The 19,988-nt window shown below is 38.2% G+C and overlaps 1 protein-coding gene across 3 annotated transcripts; it reads right to left on the bottom strand.

The window, feature by feature from the left end:
* Positions 1-53: 53 nt before the first annotated feature.
* TMF1 (TATA element modulatory factor 1) lies at positions 54-19,493 on the bottom strand. 3 transcript variants are annotated; one of them, XM_050904823.1, is made up of 17 exons: positions 19,342-19,493; positions 15,526-16,772; positions 13,557-13,660; positions 12,562-12,688; positions 11,482-11,587; positions 10,682-10,824; positions 9,933-10,099; positions 9,615-9,771; positions 9,027-9,119; positions 8,249-8,405; positions 7,326-7,518; positions 6,923-6,992; positions 6,749-6,841; positions 5,575-5,685; positions 4,757-4,903; positions 4,127-4,252; positions 54-3,254 (listed from the first exon to the last, which is right to left on the bottom strand). In XM_050904823.1, exons 1-17 carry the CDS (start codon positions 19,481-19,483, stop codon positions 3,111-3,113), a joined length of 3,327 nt encoding a protein of 1,108 aa, XP_050760780.1. In that variant the 5' UTR covers positions 19,484-19,493; the 3' UTR covers positions 54-3,110. The 3 variants fall into 3 exon arrangements, with proteins under 3 accessions (XP_050760780.1, XP_050760779.1, XP_050760781.1); XM_050904822.1 differs by having other exon boundaries at positions 15,532-16,772; XM_050904824.1 differs by lacking the exons at positions 54-3,254; positions 4,127-4,252; positions 5,575-5,685 and adding an exon at positions 5,450-5,525 and having other exon boundaries at positions 4,846-4,903; positions 15,532-16,772.
* Positions 19,494-19,988: the final 495 nt, after the last annotated feature.

Genomic DNA, 19,988 nt, shown 5'->3' with positions numbered 1-19,988 from the left:
TACCCACCACAAAACTGTTTTTAAGTCTTTTCTCAGAGAGAACCAGAGCACACTCTTAGCACAAAATTTTATTTTACCCTGGCCCATGCTTTTTACAGTTTATACACATTTTACAACTAGAAACCAAGGGTTCCAATTTCACCGTGCGACAACCCATTTCGTTTCATATTCAGGATCATTATAGCCCTTAGTAAAACATACGTACATAAATTGCAACAAACTTGTAGCAGGACAAAAAAAATTAATAGAACTAACCCCCTCTCTCGTGTATGGATACCTAAGATTTTGAACATCATCTCTTGTGTTCATAAAGGATGCAAGACAGTGCCCAGAGAAGCGAGTACCAGCGCAGCCTATACCTCATCCAAACCCACCTACATCAACGGAGGCCTTTCCGTTACCTTCCACAGACTAGGAAATAAGCCCCCTCTGAACAGTATACTTTGAGTAAGCCTTTGAAAAGCATTCCTTCATACTTGCATATGCAGTGAAAATGAGGTATAAATTAGTTGCTTTCAGAAGGAATATGCTAAAATAATGAATTTAAACAGAAGTAGACATTAGTATTCTGACTTAAGAGTCCCTTCATTTTGCATGTTACTTTTCTAGGCAATCTCAGTAACAGCAATGAACTTCAGGTGTCCGAACAGACGTTAATCTTAACGTTTCTTCAAAACAAGCATACAAGATTTGTATCAAAGATGACCAAAACAGAGTACTTTAAAGTCTATGTTACCTTCCAACAGCCACTTCGTTTTCTAAGGCTTTGATGATTAAGACACAGGCGGCCACCTAATTCTCATGTGATAGTAAAGGTTGCACTAAATGGGAATAAAGAATCCAAAGCCAGTCAATACAAATATTTACATCTACTTTTGTAAAATTTAAAAATCTAATACTCTGACAAATGCTTTTATATCTAAAACAGTTAATGCTGACTGCATGTTAAAGTTTCCCATTTACCTAAGCTCTTCCTGACAAGCCAAGATAGCCTGAGACATACTCAGAACTGCACCTCTGTCAGCCCGTAAGGAGTATCTACTCACACATTACACCGGAAATGTTACCTTCAAAAGCACCGGCAGCAATAGGTCCAAACGGAAGTTCAAAGATTTTTTTGTATTTTTTTTAAAGAGCGCTGCATGTGTCTACCAAGACTGTAAAAAAAAAAAAGTTAAAATCAGCGATTTATTGATTTGCTGCAGTAGATAAAAAGCTGAAAAGAATTTCTAATCTTTGACCATCATAAAGAGTTGGGTTTTTTTAAGAAAAGGCTGAACTTCAAACATTCGCACATCATAATTCTAACACATAGCAAATCATTAAGTTCCAACAAGTGTTTTTATATGGAGTGTGTTTTGGGGGGGCGGTTTGAAACTTAGAGCAACCAACCATGCTTCAATATGAAGGCAAAGTGTTAAGTTCTGAGTTTTTTTTAAAAGAAAAATGGTTTCACCTTGGTTTCCAAAACTGAAACTAAGACAGTAAGAGGGTAGCTCCTTCCCATCTCCCCATGAAAAAAAAAAGAAAAAAAAAAGTCTTCTGTTTTATTAAAGCAGTTAAAGTTTCTATGACAGATGGGGAGTTAAGACAAATTCTAGTGTTCTTGCTCTATGGCTTTATTGAAATCCTCAGAATAACTGCCTGAATCTCAAACTGAACTAGGCTTTTCCACAAACATACGCTTGCCTGTGTAACTTCAGTGACTACCTGTTCTCCCCATGAGGAATAAATCCCTAACACCCGTAGAAAAGTCATATTACTGAGAGGCTTTTCTCCAGAAGCAATTTCTCGTCATTCACATCCTTTGTCTCTCAGGCCACTGAATACATAAGCAGGAACAGAGTTCTCTAACACAAATTACAACGCGCACAGATGCGGAAAAAAACCTCTCACAATAGAGGCAGTGGTATGATAAGCAAAGAATTTCAACTGCTGAGTATCTCACCGGAGTCCCTATCATGGCTACAGTTCTGAGATGTAGCAAAACGTTTGCTGTCTGGAATGCAGAGAGGAAGACGCAAGCTTCTCCCCCGATTCTCAGCATTCCCAAGGGTCCAATTCAAACATTTCCTCTGACATTACCGAAAATGCAGCTAAACTTCAAGCCACGTGGATGCTATCTGACCAATACCTTGCTTAAGGAAGGGCATGAGAAATACTCTGCAGCCACTGGAGACTTACTTGAAAACTATATTAAGTCACAGTACAATTTTGCAAAAAGTCTAAACCTTGCTACTTCTATACAAGGAACCATGAGAGCAGCAGCAATTAATTTAAAAAAATCATTTTTCTGCATTCTTCTGAACTGTTTTAGCTACTGTTAAAAGTCAGCATCCAAACCTAGAACAAATACTGAATAGTTCAGATTTTTGGTGTTAAATGTTAAACACATTTAGAATTACAAGCAGAGCTGCTGTCTCTACACAGCTCATGAGACAACACAAGCAATATACAAGATGAAGCTGTAATTTATAAAGTCTCATCTGAGTCTCACACTCTGCTTAGAGGACACTGTAAAATAGTCAGACTAATCTGATTTGTCTAAGAATAGAGAATTATCACCCTAACATGTTCAGATATTGTGAGTACAAATATGAGATTTTCCTGTCATAAAAACATCCACCAATTATGCTTCAGACAGCAAGCCACTGCTGTTTTGTTATTAAAAATTTACTAATGAGATTTTAGAAAAACTCATATTAAGAACACTTAAAAAAGACTTCTAATGTCATTTCCATAGATATACAGAGTTTATGAATCCAGGGCTGCTTTAGTAAAACTATGCCTTCCAGTGCTGGTCTCACGAGGTAACAATCATCATTTCTGCTACTGTTTACAAGTAAAATGGTCCACCGTTTAGCAAAAACTTAAATAAAGGGATGACTGAGAAAAAAAAATTTAAATATTGCACAAATAATTTAACTGCAGACAGTACAAGACACCTAAAGCATTGATTTTTTGTCAACATATGAACACTATTATATAGTCACACTTTCTATAATACAGATTGGGGTTTTTTTTTTTTACAAGACATTTAAATTCAGCATTTACATAAACAATTATCTTTACAATCTGTTATCATATAATGTTAAGAGTTCCAGCAGGAATTAATTTTGTCTTTGTTTTAAAAGTTCATCTATCTGAGTCTTGTACATGTTCTTCACATCTTCGAGATCCAGTCGGAGTTCTTCAGCTTCCTCTGCTTTCTCTCCATACATCTGAAGAATTGTATTGTATCTTTGATCCAAATCCTGCAAGGACATGTACTTTGTTATCTGACTGTTTGTCAACTTAAAAAAAGTTGCTGCTAGGACAGTGTTTTACACTACTAGGGAAAATAAGTGTAGCATTATTTTATCGAAGTATAACTACTTTACAATGAAGCACATAGTAAACTCTTCAAAAATACTTCATGCTTTGATTCTCTGAATACGGCTAGATTTATACTCTAGATCTAAAAGGAAGATATTCCCAAGATAAAGATCCTTGACCACAAAGAATTAGTGCTGACTTCCGAGGACATACTGAAGCACGTTGAAGTTCAACTGCTATAAGCATTAAAAAACAGTTAGCAAACTGCACTAAGTTTTACTACAGGAACGACCACAGTTTGTGAAATGTTTCATCAGGAAATTTAACATTCTGCATTTAAAGAACAATGATCATTTCCAAAATTACTCCAAAACTATTTCCAATATTTCAATTTAAGTTCTTAAACATTCAGAGGATTAAAATATTTGTCCTATTACCTACATCAGTACCGCACACTCATTCAGCTTCTGCATCAAACTCTCACAAATCCACGCTATTTATCAAAACACCTCATCCTCTAAAAAGACTACTACCAGACAAGTGTCTTAAATGAGAGAAACAAAAAAATGTTCTCTCCTTGATTTAGCATGCAATCCTACACACAGCACACATTTCTAACAACTGCATTTTGAAGTGACTACCTAGTCATGGACTAGGCATTGTCAGATTCTACTACACAAAAAAACCCCAGGCTGTTCAGTCATTTATGATTAGGGACAGATTTGAATATGATCCTAAATTGATAGAGGTATTCCTAAAAAAACCCAAATATGTGAATTTTACATCAGATTTACCACAGAAATACACTTACCTTTAACTGTGCACGCAATTTTGGTATTTCCTTCACTTTTTCTTCAAGTTCATCATTTTGGTTTGTTAATTTAACCAGTTCTTCTGCCATTATTGATCGCGTTTTCTCAAGGTTTCCAATTTCCAGCTAAGGTAAACACTTTTAACAGTTAGGAGGAGGAAAGAACGTACCATATTTATAAAACACTGTATCAAAATATTTTGATTTAATTAATAAGTAATTAAGGCTTTTTCTTAAGCCAGACTATGAAACAGCTCACCCTGGAAGCACTCTCATTTTCTTCTCAAATCTGATCAGAGGGGGTTTTTTTGTTTGGTTTGTTTGTTTGTTTGTGGTGTTTTGGTTTTTGTTTGTTTGTTTTCTTTTTCAGATAGAAAAGTTAAGTTTTCTGGATAGGTCCTTGCCAAAACAAAAAAGGAAGCAACAAATCCTTCTCTTGCTCTTCCCTACACATACCTCCAGCGGCTATTCCAGTTAACAGAACTGTCATGAAAGGGGAAGAGCGAATGCACTCTGCTGTGAGGAGAGGGACCAAGCTTTTTGAATATAAAACCAACAATATAATATTGATTGCATTAGTATTTACACTTACAAATGCTGTGTTTGGTTATGTAAGAGTAACTACAGTACCTGTAGATGTGAAATCTCTCCTTCTCTTAGTTTAAGCTGTGATTGAAGGTTTTCAATTATACTTGAACCTGCTCCCATCCTTATAGCATCATAAAGATTGCTCCCACTAGTAGCTATTGGCCCAAATGAGTGATCATGAGGATCATCCTACAAACAAAAGGTTAGAGAAGCTTAAAATTAGACAAAAACGTGCACACTTTGGAATCTTCCCTCTCCTGAAGTATTACATCATTTAAGATTTAAAATTATACTGTTAATAGGCCAGCATTTCAATGCTTACAGTTTGTTTTTAAAACAGAAGCTTAAGGTGAACAGGTACAATCTGAGATAGCGCCTTACTGGCAAGTTCTCATGTCACCTATACAACTGCCATTTAACTTGGACATCGATAACCGTATCCACGCGAAAGCAGCAGAAGCAGTAGACTTCACACAGACCACAATAGTCAATGATACTGCCTAGGGAGCAGGGTTGTGCCCTAAACCAGGATTGCTAATAAAAACAGATCAATTGATTTGACTCTTACTAGTGTTATTCAATTTTTCTAGATGAAATTAGACATGTGAACTCAGTACCAATACATGTATATATTACTCCGCAATAAAAGTTGTAGATTCATGCTGTCTTTCACAGATCTTTTACAATCATAGACATCTTGTAAGCAGGTTTTACACATTTCTGCACAGGAATTACCTTGTCTAAGGCCAATATACTCTTGAAGAGTCATTTTCTACGATAATAAAACTTCTTGAAGGAGAAAGAAAGCAGTCTGTCAAAAAAAAAAAAAAAAAAAGGCCAATATAACTGATATATGATACCTGTGAGAGGAAAGATGTCTGAAGACCTGCCATGTCAACCCCACTTATGGAACTAGAGCGTGACATACTTGGAGTACTTGAAACAGTTTCAACTGTAAATGACTTCCGATCCTTTAAAAAAAAATAAAAATCCACACAACATCGCCAGTTAGATAAAAGTTTACAAGATGGTGACAGACAGATTCTGTAAAGAACAGACTGCCCTTTTCCACCACCAACTATAGAACACAATGTGACAGATAACCTTTCCCCTTCCCCCATCCCTAAAACATATGAAAGTTCAACAATGAAGAATTTCTGTGCTACAGCCTATGTTCAAGTTCTCAGACTTTTCAGGAAACGAAGACAGAAGTTGCAAACTACACCAAAAGCATTTCTCTCTCAAGTAGCCAAGGGAGATTCAGAGGCAGTTTTGTATGCCCAAATGTATCACAGGAAGAATATCTTAAACCCAGAAGTATGTCTCTTTTCAGAATGCACATTAACACTTTTTTATTTTTAAAATAAAGTGTATTAATTAAATTCTGAAGTTTCTCACATGCTAATACCTTACTGATAAACATTCCAAACAGACTGACCTCTTTTTACAGGCAGCATCTGAAAGTATGCTAGCCTCTGCAGGATAAAGCACATAGATTTTAGAACTGGAGATGGTAAGAAACCAGTAATAGAAACAGTTTTACTTGAATATCAACTGCTAATTAGCAGTAACAAAATGACTGACTATTGACGACTGTTCCATGACTTGTGACTTAAGCTGGAAAGCATGTGGTACATTACAGATAGTGACGTGAAATGCAAAACAGGAATTCAGTGGAAGCAATGCTAGTAGTCCAAGCAAAGAAAACAAGTAGCTTCAGAAGAAAAAGGATCCAACAGTATTCAAAAAAAAATCAGAAGATTAAAACAATCATTATCCGTATTTTATCTCTTCTCAGGTTAAATAGACTATTACTCAAGACTCATTTCAGTGAGTATAACACAAGCACTTATTTCACTGGAAATAAAAGGCAGTCACAATAAAGAGAAAGCCAAGTTCCTAATGCCTAGGCTGACAGTATATACTGTACTGCTCTAAGTCCACTTTATTGCTTGCGACAGTTTCAGGTTCTAGTTATCTACTAAAATAATGATAGTATCAATAAGATTGAACAGAAATGTTAGGTTTTGGTACCTTCTCCTTCGCTGCTTCTTGCACAAAAATCGCCTTCTTTCTTTCCTGTTCAACTTTCATCTTCTCCATTTCTAACTGAGTAGCTAGCAGCGTCTACAAAAACAAATACAGGTTGTTAACCCCCTGCTAGCTCAGACTTCAACAATAACATACATGAAAGCTGAAGTAGAATACCTTTTCTTTCTTTGCATCTTCCAAAGTTTTTGCATACTCATCTTTGAGCCCTTCTAGTTCAACCTCATACCTACATTGAGCAAAGAAAGAGGTAGAGAAAGTCAGTAAATAAGTATTCTGTGTTTACTTTAGATTCATACACTTTTAAAACAAACACAGCTGCAAGGCTTTAAAACATTATGAAAGTAACATGCTTCAATCTTTAGCATGAAACAGAATATCCTTAACAAGTTGGGCAACTTTATCAATAGCATCAACATTTTGCATAGTCCTATCAACACTCAAAAGAATCAAGTCTTCTGACTTGCAAAGAGATCTGCTGCAGATGGTTATGTAAGAGATCGCTTACTCCATTTCACTACAATTTTAAAAGAGATGCTGTTAACCGAAAAATGCAACTCACCTACTGTTTTCATTTTCCATTTTCTTCAATCTGTTTCTCTCCACTTCTAGCTGAGCCTGAAGGCGCGTATTTTCTTGCCTTAAAAGACTATTCTGAGATTCAGTAGAAGACATCTGAATTTTATTAGAAAGAAGTTCTTCTGTAGCAGCCCGTTCTCTCTCAGCAGCTGCTGCTAGAAGAGTTTGAGACTCACCTAATATTAAGTAAAGAAAAACATGGAATTTAACTTTTTTGATCAAACATTTATAATATGGGCCATTTATTTATGCAGCAAAATGGAATTTGAGATTTTTCTACATGCAACTAATTTTTCTTTAAAAAAAAAAAATCTGTTTTCTGTTGTAAAGGAAATTAAATATTTTCCACCATACAGTTAGAGGATCAAAGCAATGCAGAACAAGGAGACTTCATACTCTTTCAGAATGCAATATACAACTCCAGAAAGGAAGTAATTTCTCTGGGTCCACCTTTGGGCATTTTATGCATTTTTCACTTAAAATAATACATGACTACTGTATCAACAAATATATGTCTCATTACCTATGCAGTTAGGTAAGCAAATGATTCCAACCTTTACAATATGGAATCTAAGCACGAGGCTTGACAACTGAAAATGCTGGTATACTTTCAGTGTCTCAGTGCCCATCCTTCCTTTAGATGCTGTAAGGACACGTACACCTTAACACCTCTATCTTACAATCTTATGCTACAGTGTGTTTTAAAGAGAATCAGTTAATTACCTGTCCAAGAACCTTGGCAGAATACCTCACATACCATTTCCTTACTGGAAAGCATTTTGTGCTCATCTCTCCTGATCCACCATCTACGCTTTGGGCAAGTGTCAAGCCCTTTTCATTTACCTTCAGCCATCTCACATCTTCATCAAGAGCCTCACAGTTCAGTAAAAGGTAAAAACATCTTACCAAGTCTGTCAGAAAGGTTCTTTTCCAATTTTTCCCATGCAGAGGTTTGTGCTCCCAGTGTGGCTTGCAGATTTTCTATCTGCCGGAGAAGTGGCCGTGTAGCAGATGTAACACTTTGACTTAGTTCTTGGTTCCGGCTCTCTGCTTCTTGGAGTCTCTGAAATCACAAATTAAATATAAGTAAGCTTTAAAATCATACGATGGATTGAAAGATTAATACAGAATGCAGCTAAACACATAGCAGTTGCTTTACATTTGAAAATTACTGCTTTACAGTTGCTTTACATTCTAAAATTCATGTGTTCTAACTCACAGTAAAGTGTGAAATTCCAAGGTACAAGCTTAGCATTTTTAGATACATGATAGAGCAATGGCCCAGAAATGTCCAGCCCTCTGGACATCACTTGAAACATTTTGGCAACAATCTCTCTTCTGGACCTTAGGAACAATAAAAATATTCTTAAGAAGCAGCTAAAGAGAGTCAATCAAAACGTATTTGCTAGCAATTTTAGAGGACTATCACAAACTTAATGGCTGTACTTTGTCTTATACTAAAAGGATAGCATTCCATTTACAAGGCATCATAAATTATTATTTTGTTTTCAATATGTGATTAAAAAAACATTTTTATTGTTGTTCTACACAGGACAAATACCACAGGTAACCAGGAAAACAAAGCCTCTCTTTCAGACTATTAATGTCATGACAGCATTTTGTTTTCAGTTTTTAGAAGCCCTCCTTGCAGATACAAGTTGGCATCATCTATTTGCTATAGTACCTGTTGTAGTTCACCGATTTCCTGGCGTAAATAGTCTTCTTTTCTTGCTGCCTGCTGTTCTGCACGTTGCAGTGCCAGCCTCAGGTCCGCCACCTAAATAAACAAAACATCATCACTAATCTCTTGCCAAAAGTTATAGTACCACGTATTTGTTGCTACAGTCCTATACCATTTTTAAACACTGTTAGACAGGGTATGTCTGTTGACAAGTTAAAGGCTTAAGTTTTGCATGCACGCAAATAGTTACACTGATTTATCTATCACTAAAAATTTTGTCCAACTACATTTCTCGAACTTTGCATCATGGTAAGAGCACTACAAACTTAACATAGAGCCTGTCAAAGTCATTTCATTTAGACAAGTAAAATCAAAAGTATTTTAAAATAAAATTAATATTTTAAAGCCTAGTACAACTACCACTAAAGACTGAACAAGTTCACAGGAAAGAAATTCATTGGGTATTTGCTAAGTACACAAAAATGAGTTCCACCTTATATTGCATCTGGTTCGTTATGTCAGATGCACACACCATCCGAGTACATTCATTTGTTCAATGAAAAAGTTTTATTCACTGCATTTAAGACCCACCTGAATTGCCAAAGCTTCTTGTTGCTGCCGAGCCTCATCCTGGGCCTTCTCCAGAGCTAACCCAAGCTCTTCCTTTGCCTTCATTTCCCGACTTAGGGCTGCTTCTTGTGCCTCACTGTCCTTTGTAGCATTAGCTTTATGAAGATCTGCAAGTTCCCTGGGCGGGGGGGGGGAAGCAATGCATTTACAGTTTATACAATGCCAACAGTGACTTTGTGAATAACTTTGTTACATATTGACATTTCACAAGCATTGCACAAGAAATAGACACAGGAGCTGAATGTATGGTTGAAGACAGGCACACAAATATCTGCTTACTTGTATGCACTGTCAAGTGCTGCCTGGACACTTCTGTTCCGTTCTTCAAGGTCTTCCACTTCTGCCTGAAGTTTAGCAAGATCCTTTTCTTGTCGCTCTACAACACTATTCAGTTGTTTAATGCTGTCTCGATGTTGCTTCTCAAGGTCTTCCTTGCCATCAAGCACCTATTGGAGCGCAAACAAGAAACATGAGACTAACTCCAGTACAAGGGGCAGACAATGCCATCTGAGGAAAATTACAACCGTGGCAACCAATTCAGGATGAAGTTACACAAAATGACTAAACCAATCTAACACTTCGCCAGAAGAGAAAGGTTTTGCTCCTCCATCTTCCCCAGAGGAGGGGGCTCTCCACCACCACAGTTCCACATATTTCTTCATACTGGGTCTGCTGCTTGTAAGGTCTTGATTCAATCACTAACTGAGCAAAAATATTGCCCAAATTTTGCTGGTACAGGTTTTCCAACTAAAATTTAGTGTACTGAATTTGGTCAGCCCACCTGATAACCAGCAGTGCAAGTGCAAACAAGCAGCTGGAAAGATACCTGACCGCAGTTTTAAACTGCTCTGAGAACACAGGCAGAAATCACATCTCAGTGTTCCAATCATATGAAATAAAGAAGTCTCCCAGAAAAGAAAAAAAGGAAAAAAAAAAAAAAATCAGTCTATCTAGAGCCTCCCCAAAAGGCTACTCTGCAGCCAATACAAAAAGCTTTAAAAAAAAAAAAAAAATCCCAATTATCTCACCTGTTTTAAATGCTGCAACTCCTCTTCCAATTCTTTAATCTTTTTGTTCTGTTTTGTGTTAATATTTTCTCTCTCTTTCTCTTTGGCTCTTAATTTCTTAATAATATTGGAATTGTGCAGCTGCTGTTTGGAAAGTTTTTCTCCTGTGAAGAAAATGAACATAAAGCTAGTGCATACTGCTGTTATTCTATGAACTCTCTCTATTCACACCTCCCCATGCTCTTCAGTCTCATGAAAATAATAATCAAATATGTATGGAAATACCTACTCTTACATTTTTTCACGCAAGTTCTGAAGTTTTAAATCTACCTTATCCTGAGATGACCTTGCTACACTAAGCCATAGTGAGATAGGATAGGCAGTGAAAGGCTTTGAAAGTAAAGCAAATGAGCTCATCATATCAGGAAAAAAACCAAAATGGCCTGTTCATTTAGTAACTATATTTTACTTCCAAAATCAAAAAGGAGTAAGGGAGACACTGTAGAAATGCCTTGAACAATACCCTAGTTAGATTTCTGCTGAATGGAACATGGAGCGTTGTACTGCACACTGGTTTTATCTCACAGCATCTTTTAATGTATACTGCAGAAAGTACCCCTCTAGCCATCTGTATTTGACTGATCCCTTCTGTTGCTCTTTGCTATTAACTAAATGGTTCAAATGTTCAGAAACATCTAACATGCTTCAAATGTTGTATTTTTTCCCACACAAAGAAGGATCCTATGTGAAGGCAGTACATTTCAAATTATCCTACAAATTTTTACTATTAAAAAAATTTTAATATTTTTTTTATATCTCACCTTCCTCCATTAATCCTTTGATTTGCTCTTCTTTTTCTTTCAGTAATTCGGCAGTTTCATTGGTATTAAGTCTAGTAGCCAATTCTTCTTTAACAGTCTTTACTTCCTAAATAATAGGATAAAATACTTAGGACCATTTATTAAAACATATTTAGGGAAAAATGCACAGTAAGTTACACTGATCACCTTTTTCTTCTCCCCTTCCTCTCAAAAGGCTTTTCTCTGAAAACAATTTAGGTTGGAAGGGAACTCTGGAGATTATCTGATCAAATCAGACTGCTCAGAGCCTTATTCCATCAAGTTTTAAAAACCTCCAAGGATTGAGACTCCATAAATTCTCTGTACAATTTCTTCCAACTCCTCCTTCCATTTCACTTTCTATACTTTAAACTTGTGCAATATAGTAAAAACAAACTGTTATATTCACACACAGGTATCAGATAATTTTTCTATTTCAACTTACTACTGTGCCAACACAGTGACACAGTGACAAAACAACTGTGAAAAATATTTTTTTTTCCAGTTACAGATTCGAGTTTACTTTTTGCAGACTAGCAATAAGCTAGAGAAATGTAATGCTGCGACACCAGGTCAAGAACATTTAAACTCCATAAACTTTGTTGCTGCAGACTTCTTTGCTCATTCCAAACCAATCTGTCATCAGTCCTGAATTTTCCTACCAGTTAATCCTCTAAAGGAGCCATTCCCATTCTTCGCCACTTCCCCACATCCCCAGGCCATTCTTCTCCCTTACACCAATGCAAATGCATATATGGGTACAAGGTAAATGAGAGCAGATGTTAAATCTTTTTTTTTTTTTTCCTCCAAACCAGACTAACTTTAACTTAAATGAGTTCCCTAGCTTGGTTCACCACACGGCTGCAAGAATACATATGTCAACACAAGGAAATAACAAGCAGCCTGGGAGGCGAGAATCAGCTTATGCTAGTTACTAATAACATGAGACAGCACCTGTCAGTCTCATGCTTTTCACTAGCTTAATTTTTATGAATTTACCTCAAGAAATTTAATTGTGTTCTAAAATAATAAACATTAATTTCACTCTAAAAGCCAAATTACCTTTTTAGCTGCATCTCTTTCTTTGCAGGCTAGCTGGAGCTTCTTTTCAGCATCCGCAATTCGCTGAGCAAACTCCTCTTTAAGAGATGAAAGGCTACTGCTCTCTTCTTTCATTCTAAACATTTCACTACATTTAAAATTAACATTTCAGAACAGTTGCACGGTTATGTGACATTTCAAGCAGTTTGCAACAAGTTGTCTTAAATGCTTTTAAAATGTGGGGTTTTTTATTTTATATAACCAGAAGTCAAAAAGCCACATCCATATTAGAAGTACTACTCAAAGATCTTTATTAATTCAGTAATTTACCCATGAAAACAATGAAATGTTTGATTTACCTTAAACATTTTGCCCCTTAATCAAGTTCTTTCTGATTAACCATAGTCTGTATCATATACAGGGCAAATGATTAAATGTATTTTTAACTTAAGACCAATTAAATAATACCTTCACATATTATTTGTAAATTTTTAATTTTTTTTATATCAGTAAACCAGTAAACCCAACTTTTCATCCCCTTTCTTTTTAATTTTAACTGAATTAAATAATGAATTCAGGTTTTTCCCTACAACCAGCCTTTCTATCACAGTTTCACTGCCTGCATTTTAGTCAGCAAATTACTTAGTAAATCAGGTTCATCCATCTGTATCAGAAAAGTCAGTCTCCCTTAACAGCTGAATTCAGTCTTATAACAAAGATCTTTATTAACAACCAAGTCTGACTCTACACATCTGTTTGTCATTCCTACTGCTTGCTTACTGAAAAATCTTTCACTAGCCTCTTCCCAAAAAAGATTCTGGCCCCAAGAAATAACGTGTCTTTACAAAAATATCATCACAGCACATGCAACCATTATTTCCACCTTTCCCAAACAGTGCACAACCCTTGCAACCTCTGTTCTAGTTATAAAGCTACTTGTTTTACGATATTGTCTACTGATTGTATTACAGTAAATTTACAGTTACACCCACTACTGTGTATATTTTCATACTTACTCTTTTAGGTTATCATAAGCTTCTTCCAGGCGTGCCTTTTCTTTACTAGTACTTAATAACTGTATTTCCCTCTTCTCCAGTTTCTCAGTTAATGAATCAATCATCTGGACAATGTTTTTACAGATAAAGATCAGATGAATGGGACAATTAAAACACAAGAGGGGCAGGCTTCCCCTTCCCCCCCACCATTCCCTCCCAACACTATTTAAAGCTGAACTTGTCAATGTTTTTAGAAATTTGAGGTAAAAGTCAGTGAAGATTACCATGTTTCTGCCACATTAATTTAGAAGTAAGCAATATCTAAACACAAGACACCTGCTTTCTACAGGTGTAGAAATCCTACTAAGTAAGCACATGTGGCTCAGCTAAGTTCCTCAACAAAATCATCAACAGTTATATGGAATTATAAATGAAGTTTTTAAACAGAGCTGATAGCCTATAAAACTATAGCTAACATTAACCATTAAGACTCCCAGTGTTCCTTATACCACTCTTTACAGAATAGACACTGTATACACTCTTTACAGAATAGACACTGTATACACTCTTTACAGAATCACAGAATAATTTACATTGGAAGGTCCCTTCTGTGAAACATTAGCACAAAGCAGCAAAACAGCATCAGGTGAGGGAAGAAAACTTTCAGGCAGGGTCAAGAGCTCTTAGCTCACATCATCAAAATCATTTCTTAATACCAGATTTTGGAAAGCTAAAGATAGAGAAATAACACAAACATACATGCAAATATACAAATATAAACAAATGAAACAGATTCTGTAAGTGTAGCTCAATATGGCCAATGAAAGACAAAATTTGCTGTGGTCCATTATCACTATTTCCCACAATGTATAACCACTTAAGTTAGGAAAACTTATGGATAATAGTCCATGGCTTTGGAGCTCCCTAAGGAATTTACACTGACATTCTGTACGATTTACACAAAAAAAATGCTTTCCTTAAAACACAGATTACATTGGGGTTTTATGAACTCCCATAAGCAACTGCTTTTCCCTTATTACTATCACAAATAGCATCAGTATTGCAAACATGCCTAGAGGGCAAGGCCATCTATGTCACATATTAGGCACGTAGACTAGGAGCAGAGCAAACCAAAATGCAAAGAAACAGAGCAAAACACATGTCAAAGGAGCTCAGAAATTAAAAACAAGAATAGAGGGACAGGAAGGTGACAGAGGAAATGGAAAAAAGACAGTGCACACAATACACTGGCAGAACTGGACAAAACACACTGCTTCAAAGCTCCAGTTTAGCCTTCCATACACTTGAGCATCCTACTTTGTCACATTTCTAGTCATTCCATCTATCTAAACTAGCTATACAAATTTCTTTTAATCTATTCACTATCCATAACTATGCTTATCTTCTTCATTAAAAAGCCTAGTGTACCTTCTTTTTAAAAATGAAGATTATTTCTGCTAAAAACAAACATTAACTTATCTCGTAAAAAAGACTTATTTACACTAACTGTTGCTGTCCTCAAAGAACATGCATAATGATCCTGGAATGCAATCAAATTTTGACATTTGTAAATCTGTGGAAAAAAATGCCTGCAAAATATTATCTTGATTATTGCTGAAATACTAAAGGCTTGCAGTTTCATAATTCAGATCAAAATACTTCCAGGGATTTCTTCCACCTTTCACAGGAAAAAAAAAAATTACATCAAAGAATTAAAATAACACATTTGACCTGTCAAGACTTCCTGTTTGCTAGCGCTACTCACAATTCACAATAATGATAACTAGGTGGATTAGGTGAAACCCAAAACTATTTGACCAGAAATTTCACCGGTATTATTCAACTGCAGAATACTGAGGACAGTTTTCTACAAGGTAAGGTAGTTCAGCATCAATTAATTCATTCAAATAAGGTGAAGCTAATACCTATATAAGGAAATGACAGGAGTTTCATTTGTAATTAAAGGGTGTGTTTGCAAAACATGTTTTACAGTTACCTTTTTAAGCTCTTGCCTTTCAGTGTCCTCTTCTAACAATTTTTCAACAGCATCCTGCTGCGGCTCAGTCTCCTCTTTCACAATCTGTTCTTGAACAGTTTGCACAGTAGCAACCAAAACATCTGGCTGCTCAGAATTAACAGGGGTCGCGCTTCTCCCACTCTCTTCCATCTCAGCTTCTTCAGCATGTAAAACAGGAGTGTCATTCAAGTTTTCAGATTTATTTTTCAGGGCATCAACCGTTTCTGTCTTTGGCGCAGAAGGACTGACAGCAACAGATGCTGAAGCAGAAGCCCTGCCTGATAACTCATCATCTGAATTTATTTCACTTACACTTCTACTATCTAAAGACTGTACACTAAATGAATCAATTCTTTCAAAAGCATCAGAGGAGCAGCAGCTCTCGGTCATTTTTTGAAAGTCATCTAAACGATTATAATCTGCACAGGCAGATGTAGATAAAAGCTGAAATGATGTTTGCATTAGATGAAGACTGGATTTTGAGTCTGCAGCTTCTTGTCTTGAACTTACTGAGCTCTCACTTATTACACTTTCATGGTCCAGAACTTCAATATCACTAGTCGTGGATGTCCCCGAGGAGAAAGTGCTAATTGGAGGCGACGGCGTATTGCTTTGCCTGTCCTCAGTCTTTCGCTCCTTAGTTTCCAAGCCCATGTCTTTTGTACCTGCATTAAGAGGCCGCAAAGTGCTATCCGGTGCACCGCCCGTTCCATCCCCTCCTACACTGGATTTTTCATTAAGAGCATCCTCAGGTACTTCCAAATTTAGAGCAGACACCTTTTCGTCGGTAACTTCATTTGTGCTTTCTTCAGGCTTGGCATTAGATTTAAGCACAGAATTCTCTTCCAATTTTTCCTTGGGAATATCGAGGTTTTTCAAGTCCACTAAGACAGCTACAGAGGAATCCTTCACTTCTGCCTCTGTTGTCACTGGTACTTCCAGCTGACTGGGGTGTTGAGACTCCTTTAAAGTGCTTTTCACCTCCTCTTTGGGTCGCTGTGATTTGGCTGGAGGTTTGGACACCACTGGATTTTTCTGTATACTCTGAACATCTGTCGGAGAGAGAAAGGCACTGAAGAAGTTTTCAGATTCATCTACTACTGTCCTCCTCACTGGCTTAGTGATTGCCGTTGGCGATATTGGCCGATTCTGTGGTTCTGTATTTGAACTTAAACCCCAGGAAGATGTATCCCATCCTCCACTTATGAGAGAATTTGTTCCTAAAACAATAAAAAAAGAGATAGGCCAAGAACACTTAAAATGTATTATTTTTCAGTATTTGTCTTTTTAGATGCAACAGTTCAGAAAAAAAATGTTTTCAATATCACATAACTTAAAATGAATATTATACACGATCACAAACAGCATCATTTTCATTACTACTTCCTTACAAAGCTTGGAACCGACAAAGCAAAAGAAGCTTAAGGGAGACACGAAGTAATTCTAAGACTTAAGGTGGACAAGACACCTCTAGAAAGTAGGAATACCGAATGGAACCAACTTGCTCCCTCCCTGTTAAACAGTAACTTAAGCAAAGGCAGAAAGAAACCATAGGCAAATTACACCAGTAAATCCAAGAATGAGAATTTCAGAAAGAAGATGGAAAGAAGTGTCCAGGAAGGGGAAACAAGCCCACACAGCATTCTGAAAGCTATAAGGGCAACTCTGAAGCCTATTCAGGCACAAAAAGCAAGCATTTCCTTTGCAAAGGGAACAAGGGAAAGTGAATGTGGCCTCCTGCTTCCTATAGTGAGAGGAAGCTAGGCAAAACAATCTGAAAAACTGTAGTTTAAAAGTAGAGAATTGTACAGGTTACAAAAGGAGGAAACAATTACTAGGTCTTAAAAGTTATCTGCCAGTAGCACGCAGACAAAAACTTCACACACTGTTACAGAAAATGGGGGGGGGGGGAAGCTCTAAATATTTGTAGAATTTATACTATAAGAAGGGTTCTTGCCCTTTCAGTTTGTGACAGGCTTCACATTTTTCCTCACACACCAAGCAACAGCATGAAGCTGACAATACACATTGTCAGCAGCCCAGCTAAGATCATAGTTTTCTTCTGCTCCTGTGGAGAAATACTGAATTGATTAGTTCTGAAGCTGCCCTAAAACAACGTCAACAGTTCCTATTATTGTATTTCTTGCAGGTTTTCCAGGACTTTTCAACAGCAAGGATAATAAGAATTTCAGCATCAAATTTCAGTAGCATCCCAAGTAAGAAACATAAATACAAAAATAACATCCAATTTGATTTTGTACCTACAAACATAATCTGGATTATGTAACTATTTCAGGCTACTTAAAAGCAAGCTCACTTTATACAGCAGCATCTATTAAAAAAAAGCTGAGTTATAATATTTAAAGCAGACTACCACTGTCAGAAACTGTTGACAGCTATTGGCCTCAAGATCTCAAATTCAGGTAACTACTGCTCTCATTGCCAAAAATACTACAAACACCTGATTTACTACCACCTTGTCCATGATTCAATAGCTTCAGAAAAAGCCCTGTGAGTGAACTGTAACATTCAGAAAATACTTTGACTTCTTTTAAAAACAAATATGTTTTCCCTGAAAAACACATGCAGGCTGATCTTTGCTGCTTTCCTTATGAATGACAGAACTACTATAAATACTAAGATATAAATTAAATTAAAAAACACTTTGGACAAGGATAAACTTTTATGAAACTAAGCATGACACAGTCTTCTATAAACAATTCCTGTAATTTAAGACGACACTGGGCTATGTAAATGACTGCTGAGCCCTTGCTCCCACAAAAGGACGAAGACACGCAAAACTGACCCTACGCTTTGCTGAGCAACCAACCCAGAAAACACTTTCAATTGTTACAGCTTTCAATTTTCAGAAATCTAACTCTGCTGTGGGTATACCTGGAAATCACCTCCTCCTACAAATACATACATTTCTTCTAGATATAGTTGCAATAAGGACACTGATTCCAGATGACTTAGTTTCCCATCCTTTTCTTTATTCACTCTTATCATTAAAGTATTATTTATGGGAAAAAAAGGTTTCTAACGAGAGGGCTCCTGTCTGCTCTTTCATTTCCAAACAACAATTTAGGACTGATCATTCTTTCAGGTTCTACGTTAGCACACGTACAACGGAGACACTTCCTCATAACCAAGCCGTGACAATTTTTCCACCAACACATTCCTTTCAACAGATGTTGGAGGATTATGAACTTGACGCCACAAAAAGTGGAAACTTGACTTGGTTTACACGGACCAGACTTTCAGCTTCTACTCTGCTCTTCCTGTCGCAACGACTGAATCCATGCATGCCTCAGAAAGAACATAATTTCCCCTTTTTTTGTTAACTGAGTGGTTTTTATCACCTATTGGTCCCTTGGCAACAAAAATAACGCCTTGAGAAATACGGGTATGAAGCGCAGTGCTACCCATGCAACAAAAGCACGACACTGGTGACACCAACCAGGTACTGCGTGTGCTGCTGAGGCGTCCTCAGCTTTTTATCAGTGTTATCCCTCCCTCGCCTGTAAGGGGGGGACCAAGAAGTACCACAGGCGTTGCAGAAGAGGCTTTGGACAGGGAAGGACAGTTAGACCTCCAGAAGTGTAACCCCCCCGCCCCGGGTTCAGGGGGAGAGACGGGAGGGGGGCGGAGGAGGGTGAGGGGAAGGCGCCGCCCCGGCCAACTCCGCTGCAAGGGCCGGGCGGGAGGCCGTGAGGCGAGGCGGCTCAGCCCGCCCCACACAGAGGGCTGGGGGCACGGCGAAGGCCGCCCACCGTCACCCACGCTTACCGTCACCGTAGTCGGGGATGACGGCGTCGGGCCAAGGGCTCTCCTCGGCCTGGATATCCAGCACCCGGTCGATGGACTTCTGGGCCTGCGACAGCGCCTGCTTGGCGAAGCTGGACAGCTGCGAGGCGTTGAACCAGCTCATCCTCCGCGTCGCCCGGTCCCGCGCGGAGGCGGCGGCGGCACCGGGCCACAAGCGCAGAGGCGAGCGGGGAGCGACCCGCCCTCACAGCCCGCTCCCGCGGCGGCGGCGGGGCCGGCGGCCTCGGGCTCGGCTCCGCGCAGAGGGGAGGGCGGGGCGGGGAGGGCACGGCGGCCCCGCGCCTGCGCGCCGCCGGCCTCCACGTCGCAAACAAGCCCGCGCGCAGCCGCCCTCCGGCCCCCTGACACGTCACGAGAGGCGGAGCAAGGCCTTCCGCCTCGGTACCTGTCATGGCGGAGGGGGGGAACCCGCCTCCACTTCCGCCCCGGTGCCGGTCATGGCGGAGAGCCGGCCCTGGCTGTATCCCTGCTGTTGTGACAACTCTTCCAGGTGAGATGCTAAAAAGACAACTTTAGTCCCTGCTTCTTCATGCTTCCTTCGGCTGCGTGACGCAAGTAATGAACCAAGCAGACACGCTTCTAAACCTCAGCGCCTCAACTCGCTGCTT

The sequence above is a fragment of the Gymnogyps californianus genome, chromosome 13, assembly GCF_018139145.2.
Source record: "Gymnogyps californianus isolate 813 chromosome 13, ASM1813914v2, whole genome shotgun sequence".
NCBI classification, from domain to species: domain Eukaryota; kingdom Metazoa; phylum Chordata; class Aves; order Accipitriformes; family Cathartidae; genus Gymnogyps; species Gymnogyps californianus.
This window is presented reverse-complemented; position numbering and strand designations above follow the sequence as displayed.